The following is a 22,619-nucleotide window of genomic DNA, read 5'->3' on the forward strand; positions in this document are numbered from 1 at the left end:
CAACCTTGGCAACATCCTTGTAAATCTTTTCTGAACCCTTTCAGATTTCACAACATCCTTCCTACATGAGACCAGAATTGCACAGTTTTCCAAGTGCAAATGTTTACTGTAAATTTGAATTAAGTTCATGCAGGTCATGTAATGTATGGTTTTGAATATCTGCACATTGGACAATAGTGTAATTAAAATCTGAATAAGCCCAGTGCCATACAAGTGACAGAAGCTATCTGTAAGATTCTGGTATGCCAATGTGCTAAAAACACAAAACAGAACTTCGTCAGGAACTAATTGCAGTGGAACAATCTGCAAATGCGCTGCTATTTTGAGAAGCCTGGTTTAAATGGCCTTAAAAGGGGAAATTTCTAAAGACTTCCAAAGAGTAGCTCATAATATTTCTCCACTGTTCTTTCAAGTGACACTTGAACCAGAATAACATCTATCACCAGTGACATGCCACCAATCCAAACTGTTGTGGTTCTGTTTACCGAGCTGGGAATTTGTGTTGCAGACGTTTTGTCCCCTGTCTAGGTGACATGCTCTGTGCTTGGGAGCCTCCTGTGAAGCGCTTCTGTGATCTTTCCTCCAGCATTTGTAGTGGTTTGAATCTGCCGCTTCCGGTTGTCAGTTCCAGCTGTCCGCTGCAGTGGTCGGTATATTGGGTCCAAGTCGATGTGCTTATTGATCGAATCTGTGGATAAGTGCCATGCCTCTAGGAATTCCCTGGCTGTTCTGTTTGGCTTGTCCTATAATAGTAGTGCTGTCCCAGTCAAATTCATGTTGCTTGTCATCTGCGTGTGTGGCTACTAAGGATAGCTGGTCATGTCGTTTCATAGCTAGTTGGTGTTCATGGATGTGGATCGTTAGCTGTCTTCCTGTTTGTCCTATGTAGTGTTTTGTGCAGTCCTTGCATGGGATTTTGTACACTACATTGGTTTTGCTCATGCTGGGTATCGGGTCCTTCGTTCTGGTGAGTTGTTGTCTGAGAGTGGCTGTTGGTTTGTGTGCTGTTATGAGTCCTAGTGGTCGCAATAGTCTGGCTGTCAGTTCGGAAATGCTCCTGATGTATGTAGCACAAAACACTACATACATCACAAAACAGGAAGACAGCTAACGGTCCGCATCCATGAACACCAACTAGCTACGAAACGACATGACCAGCTATCCTTAGTAGCCACACACTCAGATGACAAGCAACATGAATTCGACTGGGATAGCACTACTATTATAGGAAAAGCCAAACAGAGAACAGCCAGGGAATTCCTAGAGGCATGGCACTCATCCACAGATTCAATCAATAAGCACATCGACCTGGACCCAATATACTGGCCACTGCGGAGGACAGCTGGAACTGACGACCAGAAGCGGCAGAGACAAATCACTATAAATGCTGGAGGAAAGATCACAGAAGCACTTCACAGGAGGCTCCCAAGCACTGAGGATGTCACCTAGACAGGGGACGAAACATCTGCAACACAAATTCCCAGCTCGGCGAACAGAACCACAACAACGAGCACCCGAGCTACAAATCTTCTCTCAAACTTTGAACCAATCCAAACTCTTCCTCCAGTACATCAGGTTGTAACCCTGCAGCTCACAGTGTTACTTTGCTGTCTGAACCTCTGAGTTAGTAGATCATGTACTGTTTCACTTAGTAAAACAGCCTCAGGCATGTAAAATCAGGTGTGTGTGTGTGTGTGTGTGTGTATATATATATATATATATATATATATATATATATATATATATAAATATAATATATATATATATATATATACACATACAGAAAATCAATTTAAACAAATTTTTGACAGACCTCAGATGTATCAGCACAGCTGTGACACTGGTCAGAACAAAATGACAGCATTGCACATTGAGGCAACTTTCTTCATCAAAACACAGCCATATCAGGTTTGGGTGAGTGCAGGAAGGTTGTTGGGGTGGGGGTGGGGCAGGGGGAGCTGTTACAACATGCCATCTTGCTAATGCCGGCAGGTAAGATGCAAAATGACTGTCCCATCTAGAAGCCACTAAGCCAATTAAGAAGCCAACTAAGTTCTTTTTCTGGTTGGTAAGATGTAACTGGTACGGCACCACAGAGGTTACTTCCAAAGTTGAGGGGTTGAGATTAAGCAGTTTAAGCTTTTACTATCTGGAGTTTAGAGAAATAAGAGACTAATTGAGGTATATAACATCCTAATGAGCACTAAAAAAAATCTAGAAAGGATATTTCCTCATGTGAAGCAATCTAGAACGAGTTCTAGTTAAACTAACTAGAACATAGTTTTAGTTTAAGAGGTAGAACATAGAACATAGAAAAATACAGCGCAGTACAGGCCCTTCAGCCCTCGATGTTGCACCGACCGAAGCCTACCTAACCTACACTAGCCCAATAACCTCCATATGCTTATCCAATGCCCTCTTTAAATGACCATAAAGAGGGAGAGTCCACCACTGCTACTGGCAGGGCATTCCATGAACTCACAACCCGCTGAGTAAAGAATCTACCCCTAACATCTGTCCTATACCTACCACCCCTTAATTTAAAGCTGTGTCCCCTAGTAACAGCTGACTCCATTAGCGGAAAAAGGTTCTCACTGTCAACCCTATCTAAACCCCTAATCATCTTGTACACCTCTATCAAATCTCCCCTAAACCTTCTCTTCTCCAATGAGAACAGCCCTAGGTGCCTCAGCCTTTCCTCATACGATCTTCCTACCATGCCAGGCAACATCCTGGTAAACCTCCTCTGCACTCGTTTCAATGCCTCCACATCCTTCATATAGTATGGCGACCAAAACTGCACACAATACTCCAGATGAGGCCGCACCAGAGTCTTATACAACTGCAACATGACCTCAGGACTCCGGAACTCAATTCCTCTACCAATAAAGCCCAGCACAACATATGCCTTCTTTACAGCACTATTTACCTGGGTGGCAATTTTCAGAGATCTGTGTACATGGACACTAAGATCCCTCTGCTCATCCACACTACCAAGTAGCCTACCATTAGCCCAGTAATCCATCTTCTTGTTACTACTACCAAAGTGAATGACTTCACACTTAGCTACATTGAACTCCATTTGCCACCTTTCTGCCCAGCTCTGCAACTTATCTATATCCCGCTGTAACCTGCCACATCCTTCTTCGCTGTCCACAACTCCACCAACTTTCGTGTCATCCGCAAACTTGCTCACCCAGCCTTCAAGCCCCTCCTCTAGGTCATTTATAAAAATGACAAACAGCAATGGTCCCAAAACAGATCCTTGTGGAACACCACTAGTAACTGCACTAGATTTAAATCAGAAATGAGTCGAAATTACTTTTTGCAAAGGGTTGTGAAACTGTGGAGTGCACTAGCCCAGAGTGCAATGGATGCTAGGACACTGAATAAGTTTAAGAAGGAGATAGACAGATCTTTAATTAACAGTAAGTTGAAAGGTTATAGGGAGAGGGTGAAATTCTGTACTTGAGGTCAAGGTGATCTTTTTGAATGGAGGAGCATTCAATAGAATCAAAGGGCCAAATTGCTCACTGTTGCTCCTAATTCTTATGTCCTGACCCACTGTTGCTGGCATTTTACATTAATGGTGCCAGGAAAATCTAGCAGGTGAGGAGACTACCAGCTGAATCCTGGCTGCCTCCCGGCTTCTCTCTAATTCAGGCACTCTTTGGCCAATGGAGGTGTTCCCTCACAACAAATAAAGTTACCTGCCCTCACCAACCCCCTTTCTGGGGCCTTTCTGATTATCTTCAGAGACCATAGACCCCACTTATCAACTTTTAAGAGTGCCACTGTCAATCCATTGCATGCTTTTCTTCTCTGAGCAGTCCCAGCAATGGCCACTTCTCCTGATGGCGCAACTGAGTCACCATGGCAATCTCCCTGGCAGCAACCAGTTGATTGAGCGCAACTGACAAAATGCTTCTCTGAGTTGCCACCATCACCCCCGCCCACCTTTAGCCCCTATTGTGAGGACTGAATTCAGCCCATTAACTCTGCATTGAGAGGTATAACGTTCAAAATTTCTTTTTTAACTTCATCCTAAATTCTTTAATACCCTCTCTTATTTCAGTGCCAGCTATGCTACTGTGGTGGAATGTTCCTTTCCTGCAGAAATAATATGTAGATTATTATGCCTCTTATCCGTATGTACTTACAATTTGTAGCTTTTCATCAGCATAAAAATTATTTCCATTTCTGATAACTACTTGACCTTGGGAGTTTGCTGTTGCTTCCAAGGCTTTCAGATATTCAAGGCATGTGAAATATTACAAGGGCACTTGTATACTATCTTGTCTATACCCACACATTTCAGTTTCCTATCCAGTTCCCATGCAGGGTTATCTGCTGAAAACAGACTGAACAGTCCAGACACTGATTAGCTATTTCCAAATGTTGTGGCTTACCATTATGCTATCATGTTTGTTAGTTGAAAAATATCTTTTCCCATAAGACAATGTACTCAGTAATCATTTTTTCTTGAAAAACAAAATACAGCATAATAAACTAACAGAATTCCATCACCATCAAACATATAGCTAAATCTCTACTGCTACCACAATTAACTGTTCATTCTACTCTATTGCCTTCATTCAGTTGTTATCCAATATTACAAAAATGTGTTTGTAGTACTCTAATTTTTTTGTTTATGCATCTCCATGCAGATTACTTTTCCATCCCAGTAAAAGAAAAAAGATTTCAAAAAATTAAAAGTCTATTCTACAGTATCAAGTGCTAGCTATTATTGTGAAGTTATCTCAAATTTCAGTTTTTTTTAATTCTAGGAGCTGCAAGAACATTTCAATTTAAAATCAGATTAGATTGAGAATTATATACTTTTCCAATGTTAGATGTGTTGAAGCATTCACGAGGTGTAAAGTAATTACAAATGAGCTCCATTAGATGGTGCCAAAGTATAGAAAATTCACTGAGCTGGCCAGTGGATCCCTTTAAACCTTCAATTAATGCTCACACTAATATTGTTTGAAATAGCAGCAGACTGTACAAAATCAAAAGGTTTGCTTTATTTCATCAATGAAATAGGATTGATGTGTTTAGTCACATGCCAAATTTTTAACGACAACAGAAACTGTTGGAGAAACTTATAAAGGCAATAGAACTGTAGGTCTATGAGAGAAAGCAGAATTATTGCTTTTATTCCAGAAATCCTGCACTAAAAAAGTTGGCTGTGTTTGCTCTCCACAGATGATGCCAGATTTGCTGATGTTTGACAGCAATTTCTGTTTTTGTTTCGGATTTCCATCATCTACAGTTCTTTGGTTTTTGTCTGGTGCATCTCAGGCTTGTTTTCTTTATATGGTATAAAATGCAGCACAGGAAAGCCATGTTTAGTAGATGCCAGCAAGAATTGGATCTCTTTAATAGAAAGACAATTTAAATTCAGAAAGCGTCATTCTTTTAGAGCATTCTCGGGAGTTCCACTGATGCACGCTATTGGGACATTCAGATCCTACTGTTGTCCAGTACATGCAAATTAAAAAGCTAGCTGCTAATGCCATTCCACCAGACCATGTCCTTTTAAACTGTCATCTAATGGTGAGCAAACTGTAAGATGCATTGTGTTCTTCCCTAACTTTTCAATATTGGTTGAAAATGATCTTTGAAACTACTGCAGGGTTTATTGTCAATTTCCAATTCCGCATTTTGTGAGATCTCGACCTTGGAAGTGTCTTTTCATGCTTAGACACCAATGTTCAACATATTCATATGTTCTACCTTGTGCAGTACCGAGAAAAAAACTTACACCAGAAATTTGTTGTTCCTAAACACTCAAAGATAATTGGTTTATTTAAAGTCACACATACCTGGGCCACTACCAGAGTTGTGCTAAATAAGCAATATTGTCAGAATATTATTTCAAAAGTATTGCAATATTTTGTTTAAAAATGTGCAGATGGGTTATGTTAACATTTTTAATTTTAGCATTGATAGATGGAATAATTGATTACTCTGAAACAATGCAATGCTTTCATAAAGGAATATTTAATCAAAGCTGCATTGTCAGAGTTTGGGTGAGAAGTGTCAGATTATTGTTTTTTCACTTTTCGAGTTACACAAAGAGCCAGTATCTCTGTGGTACTGGTCAGGCACTTATATTAGACAATCAGATCTTTGAAGGAACTATTGCTTACCAGTCAGTCCCATTACTCCAGTGGCTTGTTATTGAAAAAATGTAAAACAAGGATTGCAATTCAGAATATTTGGGGTTCAATCCTTGTTTATTGTTGAGATAACTATTGTCCAAGAGGGTAATGGCCATACTTCCACTTGAAGGTGAAATTAATGCTATTTTAAAACTTTTTTTTTCTTTTGATGTGGACATTATTGGCTAGGTCTTATTGCCCATCTCTAATTGGCCAGAGGACAGTTGAGAATAAATCTGCTGTAGAACTAGAGTCAGATTAGACCAGACTAGGTAAAGATGGCAAACTTACTTCTCCAACAGATATTAGTGAACCTGATTGGTATTTAAGACAGTTAACAGTAGTTATGTGTCACCATAAAACCAATGAGATTTGATCTCAGCCCTGAGAAAGTTAGTTTGGGGATTCTGAGTTGCTGGTCCAATGATGTTGCCATGATGCCATCACCTCCCCCATTACAAATGTTGTAGCTGTTATGTCTAAACTGAGGGAGCATGGAATAACAGCAACCTGACTGAAAACACCAAACTGCAAGTCGACCAAACCTGCACCCTCAGCACACTCTTCTTCAATGGTGGAACCTGGGTAATATATACTAGGCAGGAGTAAAAAGGCTGACTGGTTTCCATCTTCACAGTGTCAGACATATCCTTAACATCTCTTGGCAGGGCAAGGTCCCCAGTTTGGAGGTCCTGAAATGAGCTGATTCCCGCAGCATATACTCATTGCTAAGCGAATGTCATCTGCACCAACTCAATCGCATTCACTGGATGGATAATGGCCAAATACTCAATTATTCTTTGTACAATGAATAAGCCACTGAGACAAAACCTCTTGGCATCCACATCTCTACTGCAAGACTACTTGCAAGTGAGATATGACAATAGTGGGCATGGACACTGACAATTGAGAGACATTAGCTGACAGCTGTGACCTTTGAAGGTTGACTATTTGAAACAGTGTTGGCAAAGACAAACAGGAACAAGAAACTCAGCTGATCAAGAAGACAGCCCAGAGAAAACAGGTGACACTGTGCACCTACTCAGTTCATTGTCTCCTACTACAACAGATGTAGCCAAAACTGCTATGTCAGGCTGGAGTCCTGACACATCATCTGGCGATTGTTTCACCCAGCATTTATCAGCGTAATGTAAACCATTATCTTGTGTGGTATTGGCTGTGACTTTTACAAAGGTCATTACAAGGGCATACAAGTTATCTGGAGCAGCCTTAAAGGGAGGAGTCATCCTGCATCACTGCTGTTCATCTGTGAAACTTATACAAATACATTCATTCTTTACATTTAAAGATATAAACTAACTGCCATCAGACTCTTTTATTTGCGGACGTGTCTAACATATTACACCTTCATGTGATCACATTTGCTGAACACAAGGAAAAAGCATTCCAAACGTTTTCTAGCAAAGTGCTTGCACTGCTAACCTTTCTGTTGCAAGAAACACCATCATTTCAAAATATGACATCAACGTCAATGTATTATTTTGTATTTTCTTTTTGTTTAAAGTTCAAAGAGTTTAGTTGTTACTTGATATTTCTTAGTCCCATCTGGTCTGATCATCAGTCACTAATTCTCACTTTTATTCCACTGACCTGAGATTGTAGGTGCAAACTACACTCTTCATGAAGGTATGAGGGTGAATTAACATTAATCAAGATTTCAGCCAATGTACATTCATCATTGACTCATTGGAATAATTTAGAATTGATTACTTCATTTAGTAAAAGGAAAAAGCAAAGCACTGCATGAAATGTACATGAGACTTGAGCAAAATGCACTACTCTCAACCTCTGGATCAATAAATCAACAAAAATGAGGACAAAATTACCAGAATCATATTCCCTTGTTTTTCACGGTTTAAATGGCCCTGAGGCTCCATTCAGTCTCCATTTGTACATATCTATGTATCATAGCAACCCATTTCTTCAGCCAAAAGCTGCTATAAGGTGTATCATTCTTGCATTATTCAAAGAATGTTGCTTGTATTCTGCAAATTTAACATCACTGCAGTCTTTGCTTAAGTAGAAATGCACTACAAAATAAGCATAGGGAAATTGCAGGGAGAAAGTTAGGACTGCAGATGCTGGAGATCAGAGTGCAAGGAGCAGGATGCTGCCTGACCTACTGTGCTTTTCCAGCACCACATTCTCGATAGAGAAATTGCACACTGTTGGCAGGCAGCCAATAAGCATGAAAGCAGCCAGTATATGATCACACCAAAAAGCCATGTTCTAATGCTAAAAACCAATTTTGGTAGCCCAGTGTAGCATTATTCACAAATTAATATTTTTTTAAAAAGCCAAAATATGTCATCAGATTTCCTCTATCAATAATTAAACATTATACCGGCAATTCGAGGCTGTAATGTGACTCAATGTTTCATAATTCACTTGTATTCTGAATGCTGGGATCACTGCTTCCAAATGGCATTTTCCTACTCTTTCATTAGGAGGGAGAAACATCTGTCTGAACACAAATTATCATTTCTGTTAGTACATAAAAGGCCAGTTATTTCTTCACCACTTAAATTAGGTTGCCCCAGACAACCTCAGCTTTGTGTGGGTGTGGTTGCATGTTGTACCATCCACAGGACATATAATTTGGAGCATTCGAGTTGCATTATGGCTTGACTCTCCCTAAGTATTGTTTTATTCTCACATAAATGGAGTTTCAGATTTTTTTCTGTTCCCTTCCAGAATGTTATATCCTTAAGAAGTGGAAGGTAGTCCTTTTTTAAAGTGGTTGTTGACAGATGTTTTTTTTTGCAGATCACAGGTGTTGTCCTATTGGCTGTTGGAGTATGGGGTAAACTCACCTTAGGTACTTATATCTCACTCGTCGCTGAGAATTCCACAAATGCCCCTTACGTACTCATTGGGACTGGCACTACCATTGTTGTCTTTGGCCTCTTTGGTTGTTTTGCAACATGTCGTGGAAGTCCATGGATGTTGAAACTCGTAAGTGACACACAGTTTTGCTGCATTGAACATGAGCATTGTACATACCTCGAAGCACTTTCATTGAACAGACAATTATTGGAGCTGTATTTGATAAAATCAGTTTTGCAATTCTGTTCATCTGCTAATTTAATGTAATTTGAAACCAGTCATTCATGCACCTTGTCAAGTCTGACACTCCAGTGAAAATGGTGGGGGCTGGTGAGAATTGAAATGTGAGAGTGTATATAGATTGGAGTTGTGTAATTGTTGCATTTTCTTTTCCAATAAAACATAGTGCAGTGGCAGATTGTAGCACACTGACCTGCACATATTCTCATGGGATTGCAACTACAAGCAGGCTAGAAGATGACAGGATGACTCTTTTCAAGAAGCAATTCCTTAATTTTACTGAACACAAACTATGTTCTCAGGAAGAGGTTGAGAGGAAAAACACTACCAGTCCAAACTATTATAAAGAAAAACTGCCAATGCAACTACAAACAAATACATAAACTTGGAAATTCAGGAACATCTGTAGGTTCTCTGAGCCAGGCTCTTGTATTTTACAAATTTGTCTTTTCCTTTTACAGATGCACATGAACATGTTTCCAAAATTATGAATTTATGGAGCATAAAGGCCTTTATCCCTAAGGTAGAGTCATACAGGTGTACAGCACAGAAACAGACCCTTAGGTCCAACTCGTCCATGCTGACCAGATATCCTAACCTAATCGAGTCTCATTTGCTAGTACTTGGCCCATATCCCATATTCATATACCCATTGTTTTAAATGCTGTAATTGTACCAGCCTCCAGCACTTCCATGGCAGCTCATTCCATACACGCACCATCCGCTGTGTGAAAACATTGCTGCTTAGGTGTCTTTTAAATCTTTCCCTTCTCGCCCTAAACCTATGCCTTCTAGTTCTGGACTCCTCCACCCCAGGGAAAATATCGTACATTTACCCTATGCATGCCCCTCATGATTATATAAACTTCTCTCAGGTCACCCCTTAGCCTCTGACGCTCCAAGGAAAACAGCCCCAGCCTCCCCCTAGAGCTCAAACCCTCCAACCCTGGCAACATTCTTGTAAATCTTTCCAGAACCCTTTCAAGTTTCACAACATCCCTCTGATAAGAAGGAGACCAGAATTGCACACAATATTTCAAAAGTGGCCTAACCGATGTCCTGTACAGCTGCAACATGACCTCCCAACTCCTGTACTCAATACTCTGACCAATAAAGGAAAGTAAACTAAGTGCTATCTTCACTACCTTGTCCACCTAAACTCCACTTTCAAGGTACTATGAACCTGCACTCCAAGATCTTTTTGTTCAGCAGAGAGCAGAGAAAAGTAGGTGCAAGGCATCTTTTCAGTGAAAAATCAAGACCATAAGACCATAAAATATAGAAGTGAAAGTAAGGCCATTCGGCCCATCGTGTCCACTCCGCCATTTAATCATGGCTGATGGGCATTTCAACTCCACTTACCAGCATTCTCCCCATAGCCCTTAATTCCTTGTGACACCAAGGATTTATCAATATCTGCCTTGAAGACATTTAGCGTCCCGGCCTCCACTGCACTCTGTGGCAATGAATTCCACAGGCCCCCCACTCTCTGGCTGAAGAAATGTCTCCGCATTTCTGTTCTGAATTGACCCCCTCTAATTCTAAGGCTGTGCCCACGGGTCCTAGTCTCCCCGCCTAACGGAAACAATTTCCTAGCGTCCACCTTTTCCGAGCCATGTATTATCTTGTAAGTTTCTATTAAATCTCCCCTTAATCTTCTAAACTCCAATGAATACAATCCCAGGATCCTCAACCATTCCAGGGATCATCCGTGTGAATCTCCGCTGGACACGTTCCAGTGCCAGTATGTCCTTCCTGAGATGTGGGGACCAAAATTGGACACAGTATTCTAAATGGGGCCTAACCAGAGCTTTATAAAATCTCAGGAGCACAATGGTGCTTTTATATTCCAACCCTCTTGAGATAAATGACAACATTGCATTCGCTTTCTTAATCACGGACTCAACCTGCATGTTTACCTTTAGAGAATCCTCGAATAGCACTCCCAGATCCCTTTGTACTTTGGCTTTACAAATTTTCTCAACGTTTAGAAAGTAGTCTATGCTTTTATTCGTTTTTCCAAAGTGCAAGACCTCGCATTTGCTCACGTTGAATTCCACCAGCCATTTCCTGGACCACTCTCCCAAACTGTCTAGATCCTTCTGCAGCCTCCCCACTTCTTCAGTACTACCTGCCTGTCCACCTAACTTCGTATCATCGGCAAACTTCACTAGAATACCCCCAGTTCCTTCATCCAGATCATTAATATATAATGTGAACAGCTGAGGCCCCAACACTGAACCCTGCGGGACACCGCTTCTCACCGACTGCCATTCCAAAAAAGAACCTGTTATCCCAACTTTCTGCCTTCCGTCAGACAGCCAATCCTCAATCCATACCTGTAGCACACCTCGAACACCATGGGCCCTCACCTTGCTCAGCAGCCTCCCATGTGGCATCTTATCAAAGGCCTTTTGGAAGTCTAGATAGACCACATCCACTGGGTTTCCCTGGTCTAACCTACTTGTCACCTCTTCAAAGAATTCCAAAAGGCTTGTCAGACACAACCTCCCCTTACTAAATCCATGTTGACTTGTTCTAATCAGACTCTACTCTTCCAAGAATTTAGAAACCTCATCCTTAATGATGGATTCTAGAATTTTTCCAACAACTGAGATTAGGCTAATTGGCCTATAATTTTCCATCTTTTGTTTTGATCCTTTCTTGAACAAGGGGGTTACAACAGTGATCTTCCAATCATTCAGGACTTTCCCTGACTCCAGTGACTTTTGAAAGATCTCAACCAATGCCTCCACTATTTCCTCAGCCACCTCTCTCAGAACTCTAGGATGTATCCCACCAGGGCCAGGAGATTTATCAATTTTAAGACCTTTTAACTTTTCTAGCACTTTCTCTTTTGTAATGGCAACCATACTCAACTCAGCCCCCTGACTCCCTTTAATTGTTGGGATATTACTCATGTCGTCAAGACTGACGCAAAGTACTTGTTAATTTCTCCTGGTATTTCCTTATCTACCATCACTAGGCTTCCAGCATCAGTTTGAAGTGGCCCAATGTCTAATTTTGCCTGTTGTTTGTTTCTTATGTATTGAAAGAAACTTTTACTATCATTTCCAATATTACTGGCTAGCCTACCTTCATATTTGATCCTCTCCTTCCTTATTTCTCTCTTTGTTATCCTCTGTTTGTTTTTGTAGCCTTCCCAATCTTCTGATTTCCCACTGCTCTTGGCCACTTTATAGGATCTCTCTTTTTCTTTAATACATTTCCTGACTTTCTTTGTCAGCCATGGCTGTCTAATCCCTCCTGAAAGCCTTGATGTTTATCTTTCTGATTTCTGTTTGTAACTCCTGAGTTCAGGTGCTACCACATTTTATTTTTGAGTACGTAGTTTAGCAGAAGCAGGAATTCCTTTCAACGTACTTTTGGGTTTACCTTGTTAATGATGTTTAATGTCAATAACATCTAGACCATTGCTTCTCTGTTTGCAGTATGCCATGTTCCTCTCCTTGGTATTCTTGGCAGAGTTGGTGGCTGGCATTTCAGGATTTGTGTTCCGACATGAGGTAAGTTTGTGTGTAATCTTACTTGAATTAGAATCTAAGATCATGAATCCTTTATCTTGTTCTTGTATTTTCATCTGTATTGCAAATATTTGTGTTATCTTAATTATCTAATTTATTTGCAATGTATTTGCTGCAAAACAAGCATGAGACATATATGAAACAATAATTTAAAAGAGAATGTTTCAGTTTCACCCTCTTTATGAAATGACAGACATCATTACGTGAAACTGCAGACATTTTACACACTGCACCCACCCCCCCAATCCCATCCCATCCCATCCCCAGTCACCATTTCACCATCAGGAGCAGTCCCTTCTGCCAATTATATTATGGAATTCCTCCTTCTCAATTCTTCTGTGTTACTTTCTCTGCCTATCTTAAGTCCTTTTCATAACTTCTTTAACTGGGTTTTAGGTTGCATCTTTTAACCCCTCTTCCTTCCTATTCAATTTGTTGATCCAGCTGTATGTGCTTTGGAACATTTTAGACTATTATAAGTGCAATTTGTTCAGTACAATACGAACAATAGCATTTTTGTACAAATAATAAATATTGTTCTGTTTTTCTCAGATCAAGGACATCTTTTTCAAGACTTACACAGATGCTGTTCATAATTACAATGGAAAAGACGAGCAAAGTCATGCAGTGGATGACGTACAGAATAGTGTAAGTCATTTAAAACTACTGTGTCGAGTGTAATTAGTTCTCTTCCTATGAGTTCGGCAAGGATTATTACAAAAATATTGGCTGTAATAGACAAAAAGCATATCTGTAAATGTTGAAACCAGATCTGAAAGCTTGTCTACATGTAGTTACACTTTGTTTACTGGTATATCCCTTCACTGCTCTTTCATTTCAGTACTGTATTTACTTATATCAGATAAATCCCTGTCCTAGAGATTTTGAAAAAGTTGAATATAAGCTGAATAAGTAATAGGGCAAAAAAAAAATGGGTACCCAGGATTAGGCAAGGGAAAGAGTGGGGGAGGAGAGTTGAAAGATCAGTTTTGAGTGGAATGTAGCACTACAATCAGGACTGGGGAAGAGATAGGCCATATTGGGATTGAAGGCTTCCTTGTGGGAAATGGGAAGGGAATATGGACCAGGTTATATACTGAAAAAGAATTACTAAGTATTACAAATAGACTCAAGCTGCAGGTTAAAAAAATTATAAACCATCAGCATACAACCTTACTAATTAAACCTCTAATCCTCTTGTAAACTTCCCCTTACACACACCAACACACCATAGATAGGAAAATACATAGATTATGGCCAGAAGGGAAATTTGGAAAAAAGGTTCCATGATTCCTGTTCATAAGAGTTTCTTGTGTGATACTGCACTGGTGAAAACTCTAATTCACAGTTGTTCTTCTCTAGATGCTTTCACTGGGTTGCAAGAGGAATAGAGTGGCTAGTGAACTTGTAATAAAATGTTTTTTTTAACTTACCAATTAAAAACCATAGCCTACAGCAACGGCTGAAGGAAAGATGAACTGCTTTTCTCCAGGTTTAAAATGGCTTCCTGCACAGAATGGTGGAGACCAGACAGCTTCTCTGTATCTTGTTCCTAGTTCCAAGCTGCTCAATTACTCAAGAAACTATCACAAGGTTGTTGGTAGGTAGAAGGCCTTTATCATCAATAACTGGTCACTGGTCCATAGACCAATGAACTCCTTGCCAACCAGAGCTCCATCTATACACAATCCATCAGCTTGAGTTAGTCTGCTGTAACTGCCAGCTGTACAAATAGCTTTCAGAATGAATGTATAATTACTTGCTTTCAAACTACACAGCAATCCTTTGTTTTACAAACCATTCTTTTCTCATTTCAATCCACAATGAAAACAGAAATAAAAAGACACTGGTCTTCACACTCTAATGCTGGTGTAAGTCAAAACAAAATGTCAATGTTTTGGCATTTAATCACTGATTTGTTTACATTGGTTTGACTACATAAGCACTTTGAACAATTCCATTTAAATAGCCTCTAGGTTACCCATTGCTGCTGTGGATGCCAGGAGTAAAGAGGTGTCCCCTTCATCCAGTTTTTCTAGTGCACAAGTAACAATTTATACATTGGATGATGTATTTCTATAAATTATGTCATTACAAAATGTTTATGTATATTGGATATCGCATATCTTGCCACTTTGGTAGGAAACTGGATAGATTCAAGAAAGATCAGCATATGGCAGAACTCTGCTGTGCCAATTCTGCTGAAAACAATGGTCACGAGAGAGTCAGAAATCTCAAACTAACTTTCATTTTGAATGATTGAATATTTGGCAATGTTTATATAAATGAGGTTCAAGTATTCCTGAGACTCTCCCCTGCCAATCTATGGTACAATGATTCATTTCAGGTTGGCTGTACAGAAGCTCAGCCATTCCCTATAGTTGGTGCCAGAATCAAATTCCCAATGGGATGCAGCAACACCTGAGGTCAATAGGATTTGTGGGCAGCTTTCTTTGAGGTTTGCATTGATTATCTGTATTTTATCACTGATAGGAAAATCAAAGACTCCGTTAATTAAACAATAATTAACATAATGTTTAATGTTTTATGAATCCAGATTTTATTTGCTTTTTCCCTATCCTTTTCTCCTCTTTATTTCTCTCTCATTGTTTTTACTTTATTTCTTTCTCTTGCTCTAAGCAAAATCACACTTATACAAGTCAAATGTCTCTCTTTTGCAGCTGCGCTGCTGTGGTGTGCAGAACTACACAAACTGGATCACCAGCACCTACTGGCCTGAGCACAGCTTTCCTCGGAGTTGTTGTATAAACAGCAGTGACTGTAACCCAGAGGATTTACGGAACATGACTATTGCTGCCACTAAAGTCTACCAACAGGTATAGACACATGGGGAGTTTGAGAAGTCTTACTGCACTTGCAACTTGAATTTTGTGCAGAATTTACTTTTAGTTTTAAATACACAAAGGAAATGAAACATAATAAAGAAATAAATTTTCACTAAAGATTATGCTCATTTTCAGATAACCTAACTCACTTCACAATCAATAAATGATATTAAAAGTACAGTCACAGTAATGCAGCTTTATAGAGCATGTAAACTACAGATAATGTTCCATAAAAAACAATTCATCTGTAACTTTTTGAGCAAAGAATTTTAACATACTGAGAGAACTTCCTGCTCCTCCAAACTTGAAATTTTAAGTGTCCAATTGAAAAGGCAGGAAGAACTCCTGTCTGACATTTCAGGATTTTCCGGTTCAAGTAAGTGGCCAGAAAGGAAGACCACTTAGCCAAGACACAGAGACAATGCTGTCTTATGCCCATTAATTTTAATGTAGAAAATATTCATGAATGATCCTGCCCACTTTCCTTCCTCCACCCTACTGTGGCAATCCATGAACTGTCACAGAAAAATCTAATCAATTATCTTAAAGATAGATTAGATTAGATTAGACTTACAGTGTGGAAACAGGCCCTTCGGCCCAACAAGTCCACACCGACCCGCCGAAGCGCAACCCACCCATACCCCTACATTTACCCCTTACCTAACACTACGGGCAATTTAGCTTGGCCAATTCACCTGACCCGCACCTCTTTGGACTGTGGGAGGAAACCGGAGCACCCGGAGGAAACCCACGCAGACACGGGGAGAACGTGCAAACTCCACACAGTCAGTCGCCTGAGTCGGGAATTGAACACAGGTCTACAGGCGCTGTGAGGCACTGTAGGGACTGTTAGAAATGCTCAGTGCTCTAGTTTTAGAGTTGGGGAACTACTGCTCAGTGAGAGGATTAAAGCAATGAACTCAGGAAAGCTAACAGAATGTTGTTTTTGTTTTATTGCAAGGGAAACTGAATGCATAACTGGGGAGGTAATGCTTCAGTTGTTCATGAGACCGCATCTGGAGTACTATGTACAGTAATGGTCCCTGTATTTATAAAGGCTGTTAATGCTTTGGAAGTAGTTCAGACAAGATTTACTAAACCAATACCTGGAATGAGCAGAAAATACAATGAGGAAAGGCTAGACAGGCTATCCCTGTATTCTCTGGCATTTAGAACAGTCAGAGGTAATTTAATTGAAACATAAGATCCTGACGGGGCTTGATCAGGTGGATGTGGAAAGGATGTTTCTCCTTCTGGGAGAACTTAAAACTAAGGGGTCATAGTTTAAAAATAAGGATGCACCCAATTAATACAGAGATGAGGGAAAATAAGTCCCTTGAAAGGGTTGAGAGTCTTTGGAATTCCCTTCCTCAAAAGGCAGGGGATGCTGAATCTTTAAATATTTTTAAGGCTGAGTTAGATAGAATATTGATGACCAAGGGAATGAAAGGATATTGGGGATATACAAGAATATAGAGTTGAGGTTAAAATCCGATCAGCCACGAGCTTATGAAATGGCAGAGCAGGGTTGAAGGCTGAATGGCCAACTTTTGTTCCGCATTCAAATATTTGTAAATGGCCAGAGAATGTAAATTCTAATGAAGAGAAACGTTATCACAGCTTATATTGTGCAATTTGCTATGTTTGCCTGTTTTTATTCTGCCCGTTCACTCCCATCTATTCACAGCAGCAGTCTAAATTTGTGTTCTAAGTCAGTTAGTGGTGCTTAATAATGCAGTTTTTAGACTCAGAAGTGAGTGCAGTACTAATAAACAAAATCCTGAAAAATTAATGATTATTAGATTTTATTTTGGTTCATGGGATTTGGAAATCATTGGCCAGGCCAGTACTTATTGCCCGTCCATAATTGCCCTTGAGAAGGTGATAGGGAGCTTCCTCCCTGAACAGCTGCAGCCCTTCTGGTGTAGGAATACCCTCAGTGCAGTTAGGGAGGGAATTCCAGGATTTTCACCCACTGATTTGATTCAGTGGATTTAAGTGCTATTGCTATACAGGTGGTTGTGCTATAATGTGTGTTTCGTTAATGCAAATTCACTAGAATGCGATTGACGAATTGAGGACACCTGTTTCTATAGCACAGACTTTTAAAGTGTGTATTGGTTATAAAATTAATCTGGCCCCATTAGTGTTGGTGGTGCTGATATTATGCAATTTTCTTAACATGGGATTGCACAAGAATGGAACTACCGCCTTATGGCAGAACCGAATATATAAATACATTGCTTCTTAGCAAGTTTTGAGAATATGTGTAGCTCAGGTTGAGGTCCTGGATGTAAATTTGCTCGCTGAGCTGGAAGGTTCATTTCTAAACATTTTGTCACCCTACTAGGTAACATCTTCAGTGGGCCTCCAGGCAAAGTACTGCTGCTGGCTCCTGCTTTCTATTGATATGTTTGGGTTTCTTTGAGTTAGTGATATCATTTCGTCACCACAGGAAATGACATCACTACATGAAATGACATCACCAACCCAAAGAAACCCAAACACCTTTGCGAGCAAACCTACATCCAGAACATTGTTTCTTATGCCATCCAACACCATCCCTTTCCCTTTGGAGGACTAACATCTGTGATCTTACTTCCAATGACTAATATTTCTCAGAACCTTTACTATAAAAAGGTAAGTCCCTTGTTGCTGCTGTCCTGATGTTATAGTTAATCACAGTTTTAGTGTTTATAAACATTGATGCAAGAAATTTGTTTTCTTTGAATGAAGACTTTGCTCAGACTGCCTGTTAAGAGTAGACAACTACTTGGAGTAAATTGTAAACCAAAACATATTTTTGTGAAACAAGAACATACATTTCTATAGTGAAGCAAAGCCACCATGAATTACCCAGGAAGTGTAGCAGACAAAATTTGACACTAAGCCAATTTGACAGGTGAACAAAAAGAGGCTGCAGAACAGAGAGGTTGACAAATATTGAAACAGAAAATAGGAGAGGAGTAAGGAATTCAGCTCTTGAAACTTGTTCAGCTTTTCAATATGATCACAGCTGATGATTCAGTGTATTGGCCTCAACACCTTTCTGTGGCAGAGAATTCCACAGGTTCACCACACTCTGGGTGAAGACCTTTCTCTTCATCTCATTTCTAAATGGCCAATCCTGTATCCTTAGACTGTGACCTCTGTTTCTGGGCTCCCCAGTCATCAGGAGCATTCATCCTCCATCTACCCTTCTAGCTCTGTTAGAATTGTATAGCTTTCAATGAGATTTCCCTACCTCCTCCTCCTAAATTCCAGTGAATATAATCTGAACTGATCCAGTCTCTCTCTTCACATCAGTCCTGCCATCCCAGGAATCAGTCTGGTAAACCTTCTGTTCCTCCATAACCAGAACATCTTTCCTCAGACAAGGAGACCAAAAATGCATATGATACTCGAGGTGTGGTCTTACCAAGGGCCCGTACAATTGCAGCAAGACATCCCCTGCTCCTGGACATGAATCTTTCACCATTAAGTCCAACATACCATTTGGCTCCTTTAACTGCTGCTGCAGCTGCCTGCTTACTTTCAGCAAAAAGGATTGACCCCTCCCCTTGCAAAATCTATCATCATTCAGATAATAATCCTGTTTTTGCTGCCAAAGTGGATAACTTCAGATTTATCCATATTATTCATGATTTGCCTTGCATTTAGCCAGCCAATAAACTTAACCAAATCACACTGAAGCATTTCTGTATCTTCCTCAAAACTCACTCTCCCATCCAGCTTTGTGACATCTGCACACTTGGAGATATTACATTTAGTTTCCTCAACTAAGTCATTAATATATATATTATGAATAGTTGAGATCCAAGCACTTATCCCTGAGGCACCCCAGTAGTCACTGGCAGACACTTGGAAAAAGACTCATTTATTCCAACTTTGTTGTGGTTCTGTTCGCCGAGCTGGAAGTTTTTGCTGCAAACGTTTCGTTCCCTGGCTAGGGAACATCATCAGCGCTGCTTCACAGGAGGCTCCAATAGCACTGATGATGTTCCCTAGCCAGGGAACGAAACGTTTGCAGCAAAAACTTCCAGCTCAGTGAACAGAACCACAACAATGGACACCCGAGCTACAAATCTTCAACCAGACTTTATTCCAACTTTGTTTGCTGTATACCAACGAGTTCTCTATTGATGTCAGTACCATGTGATTTAATTTTACATGCAAATCACTTATGTTGGACTTCTGAAAGTCCAAGTAAACCACATCCTTTGGCTCCTCTCTTTGGCGAGAGAATACCAGACGATGATTGCAAAGTATGAGTAATTGCTGGCATCAGTAGAAACATCATCCACAAAGAGTCAGTGTCTTTAAGGGAGAAAGCCAAAAGGAAGGAATGTGACATGTATTTGCGAAAGGATGGTCAGAATTCAAGTAGATCATCACATATAGGGCTGATAAATGTATGTTAGTAAGAATTACATAGAAAATGCCATTAACTTGTTGACTGTTTTTATTTGTAGGGCTGTTATGAATTGGTGACCAGCTTCATGGAGACAAACATGGGAATTATTGCTGGCGTTGCATTTGGAATTGCCTTCCTACAGGTACAATCATCACTAGGGTCATTTTCTGATATCGCACACCTGATGCAGAACTTTATCTGCTGGGATTCATAATGGGAACTCTGACCTGTTGTTGGTAATGTCATTATCTAACCCCTTATTTCTATAATTAAGGGAAATGATCCTTCTTCAGGTTTTGGATGATGGTCAAAATGGTTGACACTGTCATCCGGATCCATCAGTTTGAATGATAGTAATGAAATCTGCTGTCATATTTAGCTGGTGTATCCCTTGCTTTGTTTTAACAGTGCCCTCTTTCCAAGGTAAGGACAGGGAAATGCTGTCTTGTAATGGTGTTGCAGAGAGACTTGAAGTGATGTAATTAGGCTCACCCATTGCCAATCTATGAGACCAGATTCAAATAGAATTCTGTTACATTTTGCCAGTCTGTACTTCATGTAAATAACAGCAAATTACTGCGGATGCTGGAATCTGAAACCAAAAGAGAAAATGCTGGATAATCTCAGCAGGTCTTGCAGCATCTGTGTAAGGAGAAAAAAAGAGCTGACGTTTCGAGTCTAACTGATCCTTTGTCAAAGCTAAAAAAAGGGAGAAATAGGGAGGTATTTATACTAGGCTGAGAGAAGGTGAGGTAAAAACAATGACTGCAGATGCTGGAAACCAGATTCTGGATCAGTGGTGCTGGAAGAGCACAGCAGTTCAGGCAGCATCCAACAAGCAGCGAAATCGACGTTTCGGGCAAAAGCCCTTCATCAGGAATAAAGTCATGGCTCCAGAAGCAAAGGTAGCAATAAAGAGGTGATAATGACAGTGCATAGAGAGATTATCGGGAGATTAGGAGCTGTGAATGACCAAGGCTGAAGCCAGTGCTGTGTGACAAAAATGGGGAGGGGATGGGTGAAGCAGAGGCAAAATGGAAAACGGGGGAGAAGGGTAGCAAAGAGGGAAGAGGAGAGGAAAAAGGTGATGAGAGAGTGGGGAGTGCGAGAAAGAGAGACAATCAAGAAATAAGAGGTACAGAACCATGAAAAAGAATTTTAAAAAATAAAATTAATGAAATAAAATTACGGAGCAGAATGAAAACAGAGGGGTTGAGATGGGATAATCATCTGAAGCTGTTGAATTCAATGTTGAGACCGGCAGGCTGTAACGTGCCTAGTCGGAAGGTGAGATGCTGTTCCTCCAGTTTGTGTTGAGCTTCACTGGAACGTTGCAGCAGGCCAAGGACAGACATGTGGGCATGGGAGCAGGACTGTGTTTTGAAGTGGCAAGCCACGGGATGGTCCAGGACCTGATTGCGTAAAGACCGAAGATGCTCAGCAAAGCGATCACCCAGTCGGCATTTTGTCTCTCTGATATAGAGGAGATCACATTGGGAGCAACGAATGCAATAGACCAAATTGAACGTGGTATAAGTGAAATGCTTCGTAATCTTAAATTGAGTGTTTGAGGCCTCGGATGGTGAGCAGGGAAGAGGTAAAGGGGCAGGTGTTGCACCTTCTGCGATTGCAGGGGAAGGTGCTGTGTGTGTTGGGAGAGGTGTTAGGGGTGATGGACAACCTAGTCCACTCCTCCCGGAGGGAACGATCTCTGCGGAATGCAGACAGGGGAAGGGAAGGGAAGATGTGTTTAGTCGTGGCGTCGTGTTGGAGTTGGCAAAAATGGCGGAGAATTATTCTTTGCATGTGAAGGCTGGTGGGGTGAAAGGTGAGAAGAAGAGTGACCCTATCCTTGCGCTGGGAGGGGAGGGGAGTGAGAGGGGGTGAGGGTTGTGGCACGGGAGATGAACCGCACGCTGTCGAGAGCCCTGTCAACAACTGTAGGTGGGAAGCCACGGTTGGAGAAGAAGGAGCACATATTAAGAGCACCATTTTGAAAAGCGGCCTCATCGGAACAAATGCAGTGGAGGCGAAGGAGCTGAGGGAAAGGGATAGAGTCCTTACAGGACGTAGGGTGAGAAGAGCTGTAGTCCAGATAGCTGTGGGAGTCAGTGGGCTTGTAATGGATATTAGTGGATAGATTTTTGCCGGAAATGGAGACAGAAAGGTCAAGGAAAGGAAGGCAAATGTTGGAGATGGACCAGGTGAAGTTGATGGAGGGATGGAAACTGGAGGCAAAGTTTATGAATTTTCCAGGTCAGGACGAGAGCATGAAGCTGCACTGAAATAGTCATCGATGTACCGATAAAACAGTTGTGGGAGGGGACCCGGGTAGGCCTGGAACAAGAAATGTTCCACATACCCCATGAAAAAGCAGGTATTGCTAGGACCCATGAGGGTAACCATTGCTACACCTTTGATTTGGAGAAAATGGGATGAGTTGAAGGAGCAGTTGTTGAGAGAGAGAACGAGTTCAGCCAGGTGGAGGAGAGTGGTGGTGGATGGAGATTGTTCAGGCCTCTTTGAGAAAGAAGCGAAGAGCTTTCAAGCCACCTTGGTG

General features: G+C 40.8%; 1 protein-coding gene across 1 annotated transcript in view; it reads left to right on the forward strand.

The window, feature by feature from the left end:
- Positions 1-22,619, forward strand: part of tspan7b (tetraspanin 7b) — a 111,094-nt gene that overhangs the window by 83,240 nt on the left and 5,235 nt on the right. Inside the window, exons 2-6 of the mRNA XM_060833047.1 lie at positions 8,955-9,143; positions 12,707-12,781; positions 13,352-13,447; positions 15,481-15,636; positions 20,118-20,201. Of these exons, the coding sequence (XP_060689030.1) occupies positions 8,955-9,143; positions 12,707-12,781; positions 13,352-13,447; positions 15,481-15,636; positions 20,118-20,201 (600 nt within the window). The remainder of the gene's footprint in view (positions 1-8,954; positions 9,144-12,706; positions 12,782-13,351; positions 13,448-15,480; positions 15,637-20,117; positions 20,202-22,619) is intronic.

The sequence above is a fragment of the Hemiscyllium ocellatum genome, chromosome 12 (genome assembly GCF_020745735.1).
Source record: "Hemiscyllium ocellatum isolate sHemOce1 chromosome 12, sHemOce1.pat.X.cur, whole genome shotgun sequence".
Lineage (NCBI taxonomy): Eukaryota > Metazoa > Chordata > Chondrichthyes > Orectolobiformes > Hemiscylliidae > Hemiscyllium > Hemiscyllium ocellatum.